The 18,047-nt window shown below is 46.3% G+C and overlaps 1 protein-coding gene across 1 annotated transcript in view; it reads right to left on the bottom strand.

Moving 5' to 3' along the window:
• The window catches only part of LOC109926127 (tonsoku-like protein), a 38,817-nt gene extending 21,780 nt beyond the window's left edge, over nt 1-17,037 (bottom strand). The window contains exons 1-11 of the mRNA XM_048621191.1: nt 17,022-17,037; nt 16,464-16,559; nt 15,508-15,650; nt 14,872-15,055; nt 13,355-13,484; nt 12,192-12,363; nt 9,182-9,296; nt 5,543-5,694; nt 4,154-4,306; nt 3,133-3,258; nt 423-609 (exon numbers count right to left, since the gene is read on the bottom strand). Of these exons, the coding sequence (XP_048477148.1) occupies nt 423-609; nt 3,133-3,258; nt 4,154-4,306; nt 5,543-5,694; nt 9,182-9,296; nt 12,192-12,363; nt 13,355-13,484; nt 14,872-15,055; nt 15,508-15,650; nt 16,464-16,559; nt 17,022-17,037 (1,474 nt within the window). The remainder of the gene's footprint in view (nt 1-422; nt 610-3,132; nt 3,259-4,153; nt 4,307-5,542; nt 5,695-9,181; nt 9,297-12,191; nt 12,364-13,354; nt 13,485-14,871; nt 15,056-15,507; nt 15,651-16,463; nt 16,560-17,021) is intronic.
• Between the last annotated feature and the right edge of the window lie 1,010 nt (nt 17,038-18,047).

Here is an 18,047-nt window from a genome sequence, read left to right as displayed (position 1 = left end):
AGGGCCGAAGGGCCTGTACTGCGCTGTAATGTTCTATGTTCTATGTTTATTGAATTCAAATTTCACCATCTGCTACAGTGAAATTCAAACCCACGTCCCTAGAACATGAGCCTGGAATTGTGGATTACTAATAAAACAAGGAAGTGTGGATGCTGCAGATCTGAAACAGAATCAGAGATTGCTGGAGAAACTCAGCAGGCCTGGCAACACCTGTGGGAAGAAAGTAGAGTTATTGTTTTGAATCCAGTAACTCTTCATCAGAACTCTGCTTTCTCACAGATGCTGCCAGATCTGTCGAGTTTCTCCAGCAATTTGGTTTTGTTGTGAATGACCAGTCCAGCAACGTTACCACCTCCCTCCCCAGGGAAGACACTACAGAATTCTTGTAGCAGCTTATCAGTTATTAGCACTGTGGCACGTACCGCTGTCAGAGAGCTCCAGTTCACTATCTTCCAGCGGCTCACTGTTCTCCATTTCCTCTGTATCACTGTCATCCCCACTCTCACTGCCCTGGGCCTGAGATAGGTCTTCAAACTGGGCCAGAGTGACACTGGCCTCGGGATGCCCCATTCTCTGCTGTGCCAAGTGAAGAAGCTTCAGTGATCGCAACTGCAGGAAAGAAGTCAGCACGGTGAATCCTGGCCTGATAGCGCCCCAAGCATGGGGACTGACGGCATGCACAACAAATTCTCACGTACACACGGAGAGTGTTGGAGTAGATAAGAACGCAGGAGGAGCTGGTGGTATAGTGGCAATATCACTGGGCTTGCAATCCAGAGGCCCAAGCTAATGCTGTGGATGTATGGGCTCGAATCCCACCAACTGGTCAAGTGTAAAAGCTAGTCTCAGTAATGGTGAAACCACTGGCAATTGCAGTAAAAACCCTTCTGGTTCATCAAGGAAGAGAAACTGCCATCCTTACCAGCTGTGCCCTACATGTGACTCCAGACCGATAATAATGTAGTCAGCTCTTAACTACCCTCTGAAATGGCCAAGCAAGATACATTTGTATCAACCGCCAAGAATCCCAGTGAAATGAAAACAGACAGTCTGCAGCATCGACTTAAGGCACCAGAATCAACAAATCCTGGAATTCCCTCCCTCAGGGCATTGTGGGTTTGCCTAGGAATGGGGACTGCAGCGGTTCAAGAAGGCAGCTTACCACCACCTTCTCAAGGGGCAACTAGGGACTGGCAATAAATGCTGGGCCCAGCCAGCAACGCCCACATCCCATAAGTAAAATGAAAAAGAACCACCAGCTGTTAAAGTAATCCTCTATCAGTTGCAGAAATCAGACCTTGGTGAAGACAGTGAGAGATAACAAGGTGTAGAGCTGGAGGAACACAGCAGGTCAGGCAGCATCAGAGGAGCAGGAAAGCTGACGTTTCAGGTCTGAAGAAGGGTCCAGACCTGAAACGTCAACTTTCCTGCTCCTCTGATGCTGCTTGGCCTGCGTTCATCCAGCTCTACAGCTTGTTATCTCAGATTCTCCAGCATCGGCAGTTCCTACTATCTCTATTGGTGAAGAGAGTGATGCTTAACAAGCTGTACTCATCAGGACATATGCAAGAAAGCCAAATTTCAGAGTAACTGTTTATACTATGGGAGAAAAAAGGGCTCTGACTGGTTGGCAAATTGACTCTAATTGATAAGAAACTTATCAGTCATGATTGAATGGTGGAGCAGACTCGATGGGCTGAATGGCATAATTTCTGCTCCTATGCCTTATGATATGTCCCTACCTCTAGGCCAGGAAGCCTGGATTCAAGTCCTACCAGTTACAGAGGTGTGTAATAACATCTGTAAACAGGTTGATTAGAAAATATTTATTTTCCATCATTAAACAAGAGAATAAAAAGAGCAGCTACAAAGCTAAACAGTGCACATGCTGGAAACCAGAAACAAAACCAGAGAATGCCTGAGAAACTCGGCAGGTCTGGCAGTTTCTGTGGAGAGAGGAAGCAGTGTTAACGCTTCAGCACCTATTGCTGGAGTAAAGAGCATTCCCTCGGTTAGTAATCTCTGATAATGTGACTGCCCTTTCCAGACAATGATACAGGTTAAGGACCTTACATTAAGCTGTGGGCCATGACTGTGGCTGGGGAGCTCGGTCACTAAGGCTGAGAGCAACCAATTGATTCTCATTGGAGTGGATTGTCAAGGAACACTAAGCCATAGCCATCACCCAGCATCTGACTGGATGGACAGAACAGGCCAGATGGCTGAATGGCCTCCCCTCTCTTTGTGTTCCTGTGACTAGCTTTAGGGACAGTGGGAATTGGTTGAGTGGGGAAACAGAGGGGAGAATAAAGATAGGGAAAATAACCAGGATCCCAAAGGAAAGAAATAATTGTTGGGTGGATGGGAACAGACAGCCCTTAGCTGGGTTAGGAATTAAAGTCAGATTTATCAACCCAGCCTCACAAATGAAAACTAATCCCAGTGTAAATCCCATTTCTGAAGAAGGGTCTAGGCCCAAAATGTCAGCCTTCCTGCTCCTCTAATGCTGCTTGGCCTGCTGTGTTCATCCAGCTCTACACCTTGTTATTCCAGTGTAAAATGAAGCAAGTTGTGGGAGATACTGCTTAAGATTAAACCCAGGTGCAGGGAGGTCACATTGAGTCCTGACTGGGTAAGTTGTAGTGACCAGTTCTACAATACTGCTGCCAAAAAGACCATAAGCAATAGAGGAGGCCATTCAGCCGCTTGAGCTTGCTCTGCTATCCTGTCAGACCATGGTGGAACTCTTAGCTCACATCCAGCTTGCCCAGAACTACTGCTATAACCTTCAATAACCTTGGTGCCCAGAAATTTATCAACTTCAGTCTTGGATAAACTCAATGACTGAGCTCCCAAAAACCTCTGGGGAGAGAACTTCAAAGAAATTCCTTCTCATCTCACTCCAAAAACATTGGTCTCTTCTTCTGGAGCTTTATCCAGTTTCAGAGTCTTCAGCCAGGGGACACACAGCTTCTCCCCACCTACCCTGCCAACCTCACGATGAGCCACTCGTGTTAGGGTTGACGTGTGTCAGGTAGGGAGGGAGGAAAGACAATAGGGTTGGAGGTTTCTTCTCCCCATCCTGAAGAGGAACAGCCCCCAGCCAGTCCAACAGCCCACACTGGGAGTTACCTGCAGTCGGGGTAGCTCAGCCTGCTCAGCAATCTGCAGTGCATTCCGGTAACATTTCTCCAACTCGCTGAAGGATTCTCCACCTTCTTCTTTAGCCAATGCCATGTTTAGCCAGGTCTCACATTCCTACAACAAACACAGACATTTACAATGCTAGCATCCCCCTGCTTCATGAAGGAGAATGAAGGTTCTCCCCAGCCCCAATGTCACCTCTTCACTAACTGCACTGGGGTCACTCTGTCTAAGGGGAAGCAGCATCATGGACTCGTAAACAATCACACACACAAACGATGTGAACTGAACTGGATAAATAAAAACCAAAAGAACTGCGGATGCTGTAAATCAGGAGCAAAAACAGAAGTTGCTGGAAAAGCTCAGCAGGTCTGGCAGCATCTGTGAAGGAAAAAACAGAGTTAACGTTTCGGGCCTGGTGACAGGTCACCGTTAACTATTTTTTTTCTTCACAGATGCTGCCAGATCTGCTGAGCTTTTCCAGCAACTTCTGTTTTTGAACTGGATAAATTACTTGAAAGGCTCTGGGGAAGGAGTGGGACTAATTGCAGATGTGAATTTAAGATGCTACTTAAAAGTGACCTCAGACCAAACTTTAAGTCATCTGATCTAACGTCCTCATACAGCACAATGTCAAACAAGTTCCCCTCCAAGCCACTCACCATCCTGACTTGGAAATATATCACTGCTCCTTCACTGTCACTAGGTCAAAATCCTAGAATTCTCTCCCCCTGCCCCGGAGGGCAACGTGGGTCTACCTACAGCAGGTGGACTGCAGCAGTTCAAGAAGGCAGCTCATCCCCACCTTCTCAAGGGCAACTGGGGACGGGTATTAATTGCTGGCTGAGCCAGTGGCATCCATATCATACAAACAAATGTGCTTTATAATGCTGATCAAGCACTATGGCATGTTATTTTGTTAAGAACGCATGGATGTAAATACAAATTGTTAATGATCACTGTCAGGTAAACAAGACCAGAACGAACCTTGCACAGCCTGTGATCTCACCTCCTTAGGATTTCCCTTGCGCAGTGCCAGTTCAGCTTCATAATATTTGACTGACTGACTGTAATCCTTCAGGTCAGCGAAGGTGGTTGCCAGTGAGACATGAATGACAGCCAGCTCCCGATCAGGCCTCCTCAACAATTTGGCATGTTTCAGCTGGGAAAAAGGGGAAGCAGAGAGTGGAGGGGTGGGTGGGGAGTGATGGGGGAATTGGCCAGAGGGAAGAGAGAGCGAGAGAGTGAACATGAGAATCCCAGAACACACTGTCCTTTTGAACTGGAAACCCACACTACCCCCCATGTTCCCTCACCTCCGCACCTGGAGATCACAGTATTAGTCCCCAGTCCACCCAGGGGGGAAAAGTGTGGGCTCTAGGACATACCCACCCTGGCACCAGCCAAGCTCCATGAAAAAAACTGATACATTTCACACCCAAAGGCCACTAAGTCAATGATCGTTTTTAAGTATACACATTGTCATGCCATTGAGAAATGCAGCAGCGAATGGGGCTTCACAGCAGGATCCCAGATATACAAGCAAAATAAATGATGATATGTTCAAATGTTGCTAATTCAGAATGAACAAGGGGGTCAATAGTTTGAGACAACCATAGTTCACCACCTCACATTACAGAGACCTGATTGATTATTGGACTCAACACTGCAGCGCTCCCTCAGCACAGACTCTCTGTCATCACTAGTAGCAGTGTGGAACTAAATTCACCCAAGGCTCAATGGACAGCACCTTCCAAATCCATGACCACTAGAAGGACAAGGACAGCAAACATATGGGAACACCACCCCCTGCAAGTTCCCCTCCAAGCCACTCACCACCCTGACTTGGAAATATAATCGCCGTTCCTTCACTGTGACTGGGTCAAAATCCTGGAATTCCCTCCCTCAGGGCATTGTGGGTCAACCCACAGCAGGAGGACTGCAGCAGCTCAAGGCAGCTCACCACCACCTTCTCAAGGGGCAACTAGGGATGGGCAATAAATGCTGGGCCCAGCCAGCGATGTCAAAAATTGTTGTAAAGAAAAAAAAAAGAATTAAAATCTATATTATGACAGGTATCAGTCTTTTAATTCCTAATTCTTTTTCTACTCGTCGTATTTTTCTTTTTAAAAGGCCAAAATTGATTCGGTATCTATTCCATTCTGCAATTAAAGTAATCTAACAACTGGATAAATAGACAAAAGGCTGGGTGTCTGCGACTGACTCAATAGCTGCCACAGCTAGCACAGATATGATGGGCTGAATGGCTGCTTTCTGTAGTTTTAACGATCTGAATGTTTTGGATGTAGAGGACCAGTAGAGGCTTAGCTTGCAGTGAAAGTGTGTGTGGACCCTGTTGGGTGTCAGGGAGCAGGTTTTGTACCCAGGACCCAGTTACCTGCATCTCGTAGTAGTCGATGGCCTTGCGGTAGGATCCCACCTTACAGCAGAGATCCCCAAGCTGTTCACACAGACCCAATAACTCTTGCTGCTGTTGCTCCTTGTCTGCCAGTTCAGATAAAGCTTCTTCCAATCGGCAGCCTTTCACAGCTGGGGAGGAGGAGTGCATTGGTAAAGAACACACACAGGCATTGCTCATGAAAGCAATGACACAGCAACTGTGAGCACTCAGACAGAAACTGGTTTACTCCCCCCCACCCCACTCCCTTATTGTGGAGGGATGAAGGAAAGACAAAGCTGGAGACTGAGGAGCACATGCACAACACAGTGAGACCAAAATGGAAATGTAGCAGCCAGTTTGTGTGCAGCAAGTTTCAACAAACAGCTCCGTGAGAGATGACCACTTTATCTGTTGCCGAGATTGTGTTCCAAGAGATTACCTCCCTAAGGGTCAACCCACAGCACGTGGACTGCAGTGGTTCAAGAAGGCAGCTCACCCCCACCTTCTCAAGGGGCAATTAGGGACGGGCAACAAATGCTGGGCCCAGGCAGTGATGCCCACATCCCACGAGTGAATAAACAAAAGATTTCTTTATCCCTAACCCTGGAGTGATCAAAGACTAAATCATTAAAAATGTGCATGGTTCAATTTGCGATAAAATCTCATGATCATATGACACCAACGCCTGGCCAGCAGCATCATCCCTCCTCGTTTAATGAAGGAAGATTTAGATTTCTCTGACAGGTTTCACCTCTGGCTCTGAAGTGTTTTGAGAGCTCCTAAGTAGTATTTTGGGGGTGTAATGATTGGCTACTGTTTTCCTACATTGCAACGATGTACACACACCAAGATGCCATATTAATAATGGCCAGGTCACCTCTTTTACCAGTGTTGGCTGAGATGTAGTGTTCCTGGGTACCGGGAAGCACCCCTTCACCTCCCGTTCTATTTCAAATAGTGGCCATGGGATGTTTTATGTGAGGGGACAGATCAGGCTTTGGCTGAAAGATAGCCCATTCAGACAGTACAGCACCCCCCTTCAGTATCACCCAGGAATCTCAGGCTCCATTATGGGTTTGAAGTGAGCTCACACCATTAACCTGCTGACTCACAGGAATAGAAGTAGGCCATTCAGCCTCTCCAGCCTGTTCCGCCATTCAATGTGCTTCCTAACATCTCTCCTGAATGCCCCGGCCCTAATTCTCAGACTATGTTCCCCAGTCCCTCCAGAATCCCCAATCAGTGGAAATAGTTTATCTTGATCCACCCTGACTTTTCCTGTTAATATCTTGGAAACTTCGATCAGATCACCCCTTAACATTATAAATTTAGAGAAAACAGGCCTAATTTCTCCTCATAACTTAATCCCCCGAGGTCCAGGTATCATTGTTTCAAATCTACATTGTAATCCCTCAGTTCACAACATCTCTGATTGGTCTGTACACTGTACACTGACTGGTGTCTCATAATGCGCTGTCTCTCAGGGAGATATCTGTACACTGATTGGTCTCTGATACAGTCTGCTCCGTTATGGTACGTAGTGTCATTTCCGGTTCTGTTCTGTATGGGTTTGTATATAGGGTCCAATTATATACCTGGTCTGGTCTACATGTGTCTCCAGACCCACAGCAATGTGGTTGACTCTTAACTGCCCTCTGGGCAATTAGGGATGGGCAATAAATGTTGCCGAGCCAGCGATGCCCTCATCCCATGAATGAATAAAGAATATGTTTGTTGATTGCATTACGGATGGAGAATCATGCCTCTAGGAATTCCCGTGCATGCTACTATGGTTACCTTGTCCCAGTTAAACTGATGGCCTTCATTGTCTGAGTTTACTGATGTTAAGGACAGTTTGTCGTGTCGTTTTCGCAGTGATTAAATTCACAAGGGAAGAAGAAAACAACAATCAACTTCTGTTTCTGGACATCAGGGTTGAATGTATGACCAACAGGGAGTTCCAAACCTCAGTTTACAGAAAAGCAACTCACACTGATCAAATCCTCAACTTCCACTGCAACCACCCCAACGCCCACAAACAAAGCTGCATTATTAGGGCACTATTTAAACGGATCATCTCACATTGCAACACCCTGGGACTACACAGGAAAGAGGAAGAGCACCTATACAAAATCCTCGCCATAAATGGATATCCCCGCAACTTCATCCACAGATGCCTACAAAACAGACAACAACAAGAGGACACAATATGACCTAACACACTGGCCACACTGTCCCACATCAAGACCATATCGGAACTGACAACAAGACTCCCAAGACCACTAGGAATAATGGTGGCCCACAAGCCCACAGCCACTCCACGACAAACACTTACAAGGATTAAAGACCCCGTTCCCACAACATGCAGAACCAAATTGGTTTACAAAATACCATGCACTGACTGCCACAAACATTACATCGGACAGACAGGGAGGAAACTAGTTATCAGAATACGCAAACATCAGCTAGCAGCAAAACGGCACGCAGACAATGAAGACCATCAGTTTAACTGGGACAAGGTAACCATAAGTAGCACAAGCCAATCATACACATGCTCGGAAATTCCTAGAGGCATGATTCTCCACCCATACTTCAATAAACAAACACAGAATTGGACCCCATACACAAACCCAAACAGATCAAAACCGGAAATGAAAGTACTCACCATAACGGACCAGACAGTATAAATTCCAAGCAGAGTGGAATAACATCGCTTCGTCGGAGGCTTCACTGATGATGTCACCTAACATGGTGACGAAACGTCTGAACGAGAACAAGCCAGCTCGGTAAGCAAATAAAGGTCTTAAGGGATATGGGACCTGGGTTTGATACCAGCCTCGGGCTATTTTGTGTGCAGAGTTTGCATGTTTTCCCAGAATCTGCATGGGTTTCCTCTGGGTGCTCCGGTTTCCTCCCACAGTCCAAAGACGTACAGACTGGGTGGGCTGGCCGTACTAAATTGCCCATAGTGTCCAGGGTATGTGCAAGCTAGGTGATTAGCCATGGGAAATGCAGGGTTATGGGGATAGGGCAGGGGGGTGGGTCTGGGTGGGATGCTCTTCGGAGAGTCAGTGCAGACTTGATGGGCCAAATGGCCTCCTTCCGCACTGTAGGGATTTTATAATTCTATGACAGAGTAGACATGGAGAGGTTGGTTCCCCTCATGAGAGTGTCTAGGATCAGAGGGCACCATCTCAGAGTAAGGGGCCCAACATTTCAGACAGAGATAAGGAGGAATTTCTTCTCTCAGAGGGTAATGAATCTGTGGAATTCTTTATTGCTGAGGGCTGTCAAGGTTGGGTTGCTAAGCATATTCAAGGCTGAGATAGACGGGTTGTCAATTAGTCAGGGAATCAAGAGTTACAGGGCAAACGCAGGAAAGTGGGGTTGACAATTATCAGGTCAGCCACGATCTCATTGAATGGTGGAGCAGACTTGATGGGCTGAATGGTCTACTGCTTCTAGATTGTATGGTTTTATCTGTTGGAGACACTCAGATGGTGAGGCAGCATCTGCAAACCGCGGTATTCATTGTTCTAATCCGAGGAGCTTTCACCAGGAGGTCAGTCAGATGCTTTTCCACAAAGACCTTTCCCATTTCCTCGAGCCCACTGGGCTGCTCTGGGAGATACTCACCGTTTTTGAGGTTCCTCCTGACTGCGTCTCGCTCTGCCTGCTGCTGGGATCCCAGTGTAAACGCCTTCTTCAGGGAACGCTTTGCAGCCACAAAGTCTCCGAGGTTCAGGAAGACCTGGGAGGCACAGTGTGGGGGTTAACACTCACAAACACGTATTCAGCACCTGCATAGCACTGAATCTCGCAGAGACAGATATCCATCGGAGCAGGTCAGTGCACTCACTGATGACACGTACGAATGAAGAGACCCTTCAGCCTGACACTCCAAACCCAATTGCCTGGCTCTAATTTGAAGATTATGCCCTGGTCTGCAACTCTCCTTTGACCAGAGGACATAGAGAGAAACTATCTACCCTTTCAAATGCTTTGATCAAATTACGGAATTCTCCAATCTTTTATACATGAGGAAGACAATGTATGATGCCTGAAATATATTGTAAAACATAATCAAAATCTTCTGGTCTAGCAGTTGTGAAAAGCTTCCGCTCTGGAGTCTGCTCACAAGGCAATTTGTACTTAAGTCGATGCAAGGAACATGCAGGACAAAGGCACCGTACATAAATACAGGCAATGTTCATGTATCGGGGGTCTTTAAAATTACACCCCTGTACAGGGTCGCTTTCATAAATACGAGTGTTCAAAAATTAGACTTTCTTAAATCAGGGACCCCTGTACTAGTAGCAAGGTTAAGTATCAACCTGTGCCAGAGTGTCTTCCAGCATAAGGCAGTGGTGGTGGTGACTTTGTGGTAATGTCACTGGACTAGAATCCCAGGCTAATGGTTTGGGGACATGGGTTCAAATCCTACCATGATGGACAGTGAAACTTGAATTTGTTAAAAAGTCTGGAGTTAAAAGCTAGTGCAAGTTAATTGTGCACTGTCAACTGTTGTAAAAAACCCACCTGGCTCACTAATGCCATTTAGGGAAGGAAACAGCCATCCCTACCTGGTCTGGCCTACATGTGACTCCAGACCCACAGCAATGTGGTTGCCTCTCAATGGCCTAGCATGCCAGGCTATTAGGGACAGGCAACAAGTGCCAGTGACACCCACATCCCATGAAAGAATAAAGAAAACCAATGAGAAGGTGGAACAAATTGATCTGGTGGCAGCCCCACGCCAAGGCGAGTGATTGCAGGTCAAACCATTTTACACTGCAAGGCTAATGGAGGACGAGGGTGTGGCTGATGAGGACTGGACAGGCCAGCTCACTGTGCTCTATGATCTACTGGTCAGGAAAAAGGCTGCTACCATCATCTTCTTTAAAATGTAGGAAACTCCAGGGCCCACTTAGTCTCACAAGGTGGAGCAAAACCACTTCCTGCTCTAAAGAGAAGAGTTTTTTGTACTTTACAAGATGTAGTTTATCAACTATTTTCAGATTACGTTGATAGAACAGACACTATTACAAACAAGCCCAGGTTGTCCTACTTTTCCTCATCAAACCATAATAATAAGACCTAGGAGTGGGAGTAAGCCATTCCGCCCATCGAATCTGCTCCACCATTAAAACAACCTGTTCATTCGCGGTATCAATCAGTAAATGTCCTCTGAACTGCCACCAATGGAGTGACATCCTTCTTTAAATAAGGAGACCAAGACTGCACACAGTATTTGAGATGAGGTCTCACCAATACCCCGTATAACTGAAGCGTAACATCCGTAACGTTCCAATTCCTCTCATAATAAAAGGACAGTATTCCATTCACCTGAATTACTTCTGTTACCTGCAAACTAACTGTTTGTGACTCCCACACTAGAATCCCTCTACACCTTGAAAGTCTGCTGACATTCTCCGTTTCAGTAATACCCTGCCTTTACATTCTTCTCTTTAAAGTGAACAATTTCACATTTTCCCGTGTTATACTCATCCGCCCACTCAATCTCAGTGAAACCTTATGTCTTGTTCACAACATACTTTCCTAACTACCTTTGTGTCATCTGTAAATGTAGCTATATCCAACTCATTGATGTAAATTATAAACAACTGTGGTTCCAGCACAGACCCAACTCATTACATCCTGCCAACCAGAAAATTACTCATTTATGCATTTTCTTGGTTTTGTTTTTCCAGGCAGCTAATCTATCAATGCCAATGTTTCCCCAACACCAGGAGCTCTCATTTTACACCCGTAACCATTTATGTGGCACCTTGTCAAAGGCCCCTGGAAATCCAAGTACAGTACACCCACAGGCTCCTCTTTATAGAGACATAAAGTAATTCAGCATGGAAACAGGCCCTTCAGCCCAAACTGGTCCATGCTGACCATGGTGCCCACTCAGTTAGTTCCAATTGCCTGCATTTGGTCCATATCCCTCCAAACCCTTCCCATCCATGTAAATATCCAAATGTTTTTTAAATGTTGCTATTGTACCTGCCTCAACCACTTTCTCTGCCAGCCCATTCCATGTACTCACCAGTCTCTGTTGCCCTCAAATCCTTTTTAAATCTTTCCCTTCTCATCTTAAACCTACACCCTCTAGTTTTCAATTCCCCATCCCTTGGGAAAAGACTGTATGCATTCATCCTATCTATCCTCCTCATGATTTTATACACCTCAATAAGGTCACCCTCTCATTCTCCTACATTCCAAGGAATAAAGTCCTACCCTGGCCAACCTCTCCCTATAACTCAGGCCTAGTAGTCCAGTTAACAGACAACGCTGTTGGAGAGAGATTGGAGTCAGATCTTTGCTGGATAAGGACAGATTTCCAAAAGGATATTAGCAAACTTGTTGGGTTTTCATAAATCCAACAGCTTTACAGTGACTTTTACTGTACTCGGCCTTTTGTTTCATTACGATTTGGACCAAGTTTAATTCTGAAAGATGTTCCCTCACTCACTCCAATCCCAACCATCTGCGTTGTGCTGCCGGGACAGTAGTGTGCACACTCTCCATCTCACACCCTTCCTCCACCCAGCTTTTCCTTCTGCTGAGGCATTCATTCATTCAGCTGCTCAATGCTGAAGCACCTGCACTTGGTGCTGCACTTCCCTCTCTCACTCACCTGCCCGATGCTGCTAAAGCACTCGCTCTCCATAAACTTTTCATTCATTTTCTTGGCACACTCCTTGGCAGCTTCCAGACAGCGGACAGACTTGGAGTGTTGGCCATTGCGCCAGTGGATACTGCCCAGGTTGAAATTAGCTCGGTATAGATCCTCGTACAGATGGTTCTGCCTGACGGGGGAAAGAGTGTGAGATATCATCAATGAAAGTCACTTCGAGGGGGCCAGGGAAACAGCGTGACCGTAACTCCATCTCCCTCGTGAGCAGAGTTACAACCTGCTGGAAATCACTACAACTCTGGGCTCGACATTCTAGGAGGGATACTGAGGTTGAAGTGAGGGGACAGCAGAGATTCACTTGAATAGAGAAAAGCTATTGGGTTCAAGAAAAACAGAAAGGCTCGAAAAGTGAGACTTCATAGAAAACAGTGCAGCCAAGGTTCACTCAAATGGTTCCAGGGCTGAGGAGCTTCAGGAATTATGTGCTCAGTGTCTCTATTTAAAACGCATGTATTCTACAGACATTTTAACTGTCTTATCTAAGGGCCCGCTACATTTCCCTCAAAATATTAAATGAAGGATAAAACCGCCTTATGTTACCAGACCATAGGGCAGAGAGCGAGCGAGAGAGGTGGGGGGAACCGGTGGTAGTTTAAGCTTAGGGTCACCATGCCTCAGGCAAGGTGAGGAGAGTCCTTCTCAGTAACCCCAGCCAGCACGAGAACTGAACTCACGCTGTTGGCTTCACTGCATCACAAACCAGCCATCCAGCCAACTGAGCTAATACCATTCACACGATTCTGCCTCTCCATCAGGTTTTGTCCAAATTGTGTCATTTCATACTTATCCATTCAAGTGTATCTGCCAATTTCAGTCAGTCCTTCTGTCCAGCAACACAGTAAATAACATCACTGTCAAACTTCAAGCTCGTGCTCCCTATTGCCAAGTACAGAGTCTGTGTTTAAGCAGGAAAGCAGCAATTGCTGTATTGAATCCTGGGATATCTCACAGCACACTTCCCTCAACAGGAAAACTATTTGTTCACCACTAAGCTATCCAATCTATCCCTTAGCGAATCAAATACCCAACTTAACACCTCCTCCTTTATCATTTACTTCTACTTTCCAAATTAGACAGCACCCTAGCCCACAGGCAGTACGTACTCAGCGATGAAGACGCTCTTGCAGATGTAGTGGTTGCATTTATCCGCCTCTTTCAGGTTGTCGTAGAGGAAGCCCAGGTTCAGGTAGAGTCTGGCTCGCATCTCACTCAACTCGTGGCGGGAAGCCTTACCTGGGAGGTAGGAAAAACAGACAGATTCCACCAACAAGCTACTGCGGAGGGGGAATGAAGCAAGGTGACAACTGATAATAGGATGGGTGTTGAGAAGTGGAGGAAGCGAGAGACCTTGGAGGGCACATTCACAGGCCCCTAAAGGTGACAAGACAGGTAGATAAGGTGGCACAGGATACTATCCCTCATTGGGTGAAGTATTGAACACAAAAGCCAGGACGTGATGCCCGAACCAAATGCTCTCATTGGGTTAAAGCTGGAGTTCTGTGCTCAGTTCTGGTCAATGCATTACAGGGAGGTCATAATTGCTCTGGAGAGAGTACAGAGGAGATTCACAAGGATAAAAATACTGAAGATCCTGGAGTTCTGAAACAAACACAGAGAATGCTACAGAAACTCAACAGCTCTGGCAGTACATGTGGCGAGAGAAACAGAGTTAACGTTTTTAAGTTTGGGGTATAACTCCTCTACAGAACTTCAGCTAATTCACCAGATGTACAGCAATGTGCCAGGGCTTGAAAACTTCAGGTCAGAGGAAAGATTGTACAGGTTCAGGCTGTTAGAACAGAGGAACCTGACAGGTGACAATGGAGGTGTACAAAACAATATGGGGTTTGGATAGAGTGAACAGGGAAAACAGGTATCCCCTAGTGGAGAGGCACAGATTTAAGGTGGCAGGCAGAAAGATTAGAGGGACAAGAGGAAAACCTTCTCATCCAGAATGAGAGGTAGAGTTTCTGGAATTTGCTGCCCAGTTTGGTGGTTGAGGTATAAACTTTCAATTCATTTAAAAAGAACCAGGGGCTGTACCTGAAGCACTGTAACCTGTGAGGGTATGGACCAGCTGCTGCCAATGGGATAGGAGCGAGGCCTTTCAGGCTGCTCCAAAAAAAAAAAACATTTACAAATTTTCCACAAAATTTTTTTTGGGAATCCATTACCAACCTGCTTTTCCCAAACCATCTGCATACTGAAGACCCCACAATTATTGTAATAATAAAGATTTCCGCTGCCCAGTGGCAAACGTCCACTGAAAGGACATCCGTGAAGCAGATTGTTGTTAAAAAAAAAATCGATAATAGTTACATTACTCACATTTACTGATATGACTTTCTATCCTAGATTTACGAATTGAATTTCATATCCACCAGCTGCTGTGGTTGGATTTAAGCCCATGATCCCAGAGCATCAGCCTGAGGGTCTCTGGACTGTTAGTGCACTACAATGTACAGCCACCTCCTCTCTCCCCACAATGGAAAGGGTTTTGGGATATCCGCTGGTGGTGGTAGGCACTTTGGAAATCAGAGCCTGTCTGTGTTGAAACATACACACAGTGCATGGGAGTGAGCAGCAACAGGTCGATACCTACCGCCCATTCCATCCCTACCTTCCAGCCTCTCATCCACAATGGCCAGGCTTTTCCTAAATGCATTCTCTGCCTCCTTCAGCGACTCACGCGACTGGTCCGTTTCATAGATGTACAGATACGTTCGACCAATGGTAGCCCAGGCTCGCTGCTCCTCGATGTCGTTGCTGACTGACCGGGCCAGTTCAAGGTGTCTGCGCTGATGCTGCAGGATGGCAAATGGAGGCTTGGCATTTATTGTTAAAGAAAACAAGTATAAAAGTAGGAAGGAGTTGCTGCAATTGTACAAGGCATTAGCGGGACTGCATTGGGAGTACTGTGAACAGTTTTGGTCCCTTTACTTGAGGACGGAGGTAGTTATACTGGAGATATTTCAGAGGAGGGTCACTAGATTGATTCCAGAGATGAGGGGTTTGTCTTCTGAAGAGAGACTGAGCTGTTTGGGTCTATTCTCTCTGGAGTCTAGAAGAACAAGAGGGGATTTAATGAGGTCTATAAGACAATAAAGGGGATTGACGTGGAGAGGATGTTTCCTCATGTGGGGCAGTGAGAGACTGATCTGTGGTGGTGTGGGCTACTTTCAGACAATACGATGCTGAGAGCAGGGCTAAAGCACCAGGCACAGCAACACGCTGTACAAGGGCCCCTGTTCCTTACCTTCAGGGCACCTGCGTAGTTCCCAATCTCAGCCAGGCATTCTCCAATCTTCCTGTTAGCAATCGCACGGCCTATCACATCACTGAGCGCCTCTGACAACTGCAGCTCCTGCTGGTGCTCTCTGATAGCCTCCTCAAACTCACCTGGTGGGGGCGGGGGGGAAGGGGGAATTGTTGGGAGAGGGAGCAGGGGGGCAACAGCAGGATGGGGCAGAGAGGGGATGGGGGAGGCAGGGGCAGAGAGGCGGTCAACAAGACAGGAACGATGAATTAATTCAGTGAATAAACACAATAATTAAAACATTTTAAAACCTTTCATTGATTAAACATTGTAGAATCCATAGTCCACGGAGAAAGAGCTGGGTGGATAAACCCTGTACTGATGGTCTCTACTCCACACACAGACTGTGCAGTCACACGGCAGCACCAGCGTGCTGTTAGGCACAGAACCTGAGAGACACAGGTTCAATGTCTACATTCCCAATCTCTCCAGAGACTGTACCCACACCCCCGCACAAAAAAAAAATCACTGGGCAACAGAGGAGTATACTGCCCGAGGCCTTCAATCTTAAGAAACACTAAAGTGCTGGAGAAACTCAGCAGGTCTGGCAGAATCTGCCTGTTTTTTTTTGGTGAAGGGGGGGGGGGGGGGGTGGGGGGCGAGGGGAAGACAGAGAGACAGAATATTGCAACCAACATGCATCACTTTGTCTCTCTTTCCCCACCGGCTCTGCTGAAAATCTCCAGCACTAACTGTTTTTATTTCAGATCTCCAGTATTTGCACTTCTGTTTTTATTCTGCGTTAAAATTCAGGTTTAGGAGTGTGCTGACTTCGGGACTTATGTGAAATCTGCAGTGGGGGGTAGAGAGAGAGGGGAACGGACAGTTACAGAGTAAACCCTCAGAATCCACAAACCACGGAGGCAGCAAATCCGCCTGCACTCAGCAGAACTTACCATGTCTTGCCAGGACTTCTCCAAGCCTGTTACAGAGATTCGCCTGCTCTCTCAGGTCATTGTTTTTCTGAGCTTTTAACTTGGCTTTCTCAAGATCTGCAAACATTGAAGAATCATGAATGATCAGGTCATTTTAAAAACAGCATTTAAGACACAGGAGTCAGGGAGGGAGATTCAGTCCTGCGTCTCTAATCATTAGCCCTTCATCTCCATCCAAAATCACCTCTGTCCAGGGTTCATCCCTCTGTAAGAAACTGAATAACACAAATTGATGAACACTCCACTGTCCTCACTAGTCTCAAATCAGAGAAAAGACCATCTCCAATCATTTCTTGCATCACTGACCATCCTTCCACAAGACTTCTTGCATCTTCAACCTAGGAAAAAGAAACTCTCTGTCCAGTTCACTGCTCTCTGAAATAGCCAAACAAGACACTCTGTTACACTAATTCACTTACCAAAATATTCAAATAAGATACAAAACCAGATGAATCAACCTCAGCACCAGAAACAACAAAGGCACAACCAGTTTTGTCAACCTAGGAAAGTCCTCCTCACCAACATCTGGGGGCATGTGTCAAAATAAGGAGAGCGCACCACAACTGCTAGGGCATGACCATCTCCAGCAAGTTTGAGTCTAACTATCATCCCTTAACATTCAATCACTGAATCCCCCACTATCAACAGCCTGGAGTTTACCAGAAACTGAAATGGACTCACCACATAAACACAGTGGCTACAAGAGCAGGCCAGAAGCTGGGAATACTGTGGCGAGTAACTCACCTCCTGACTCCTCAAAGTCTGTCCACCATCTACAAGGCACAAGTCAGGAGTGTGATGGAATACTCTCCACTTGCCTGGATGGGTGCAGCCCCAACAACACTCAAGAAGCTTGACACAATCCAGGACAAAGCAGCCGCTTGATTGGCGCTACATCCACAAACATCCACTCCCTCCATCACCGATGCTCAGTAGCAGCAGTGTGTACTGTCTACAAGATGCACTGCAGAAATTCACCACAGATTCTCAGACAGCACCTTCCAAACCCATGACCACTTCTACCTGGAAGGACAGGGGCTGCAGATACATGGGAACACCACCACCTGCAAGTTCCCCTCCAAGTCACTTCCTATCCTGACTTGGAAATATATCGACGCTCCTTCATTGTTGCTGGGTCAGCATCCTGGAATGCCTTCCTTAGCAGCATTCTGGGTGTCTACAGAGGACTACAGCAGTTTGAGAAGGCAACACACCACCACACCTTCAACATTTTTCCCAAAAAGTAAATGACAAAACACACAATCTTTGGACTGACTGTCCCCTTTCTCCATTTGCTCCTCAGATCCCTAGATTCCGTGAGACCTGAAAGATTAGTCAACCTAGCCGTAAATACGTTTAGCGATGGAGTATATAAAATTCTCCAGGATAAAGAATTCCAAATCTTCACAAACATTTGAGTGACAAAATGTTGGCCCAGACATACTGTTACAGAAGAATTTCTACATAAAATTTGACTACTCTGCCCAGTCACCCTATCCTAATGCGAGACTAAAAATCTCAATCACATCACATCACATCACATCA

The sequence above is a fragment of the Rhincodon typus genome, unplaced genomic scaffold (assembly GCF_021869965.1).
Source record: "Rhincodon typus isolate 14 unplaced genomic scaffold, sRhiTyp1.1 hic_rhity00000095, whole genome shotgun sequence".
Lineage (NCBI taxonomy): Eukaryota > Metazoa > Chordata > Chondrichthyes > Orectolobiformes > Rhincodontidae > Rhincodon > Rhincodon typus.
This window is presented reverse-complemented; position numbering and strand designations above follow the sequence as displayed.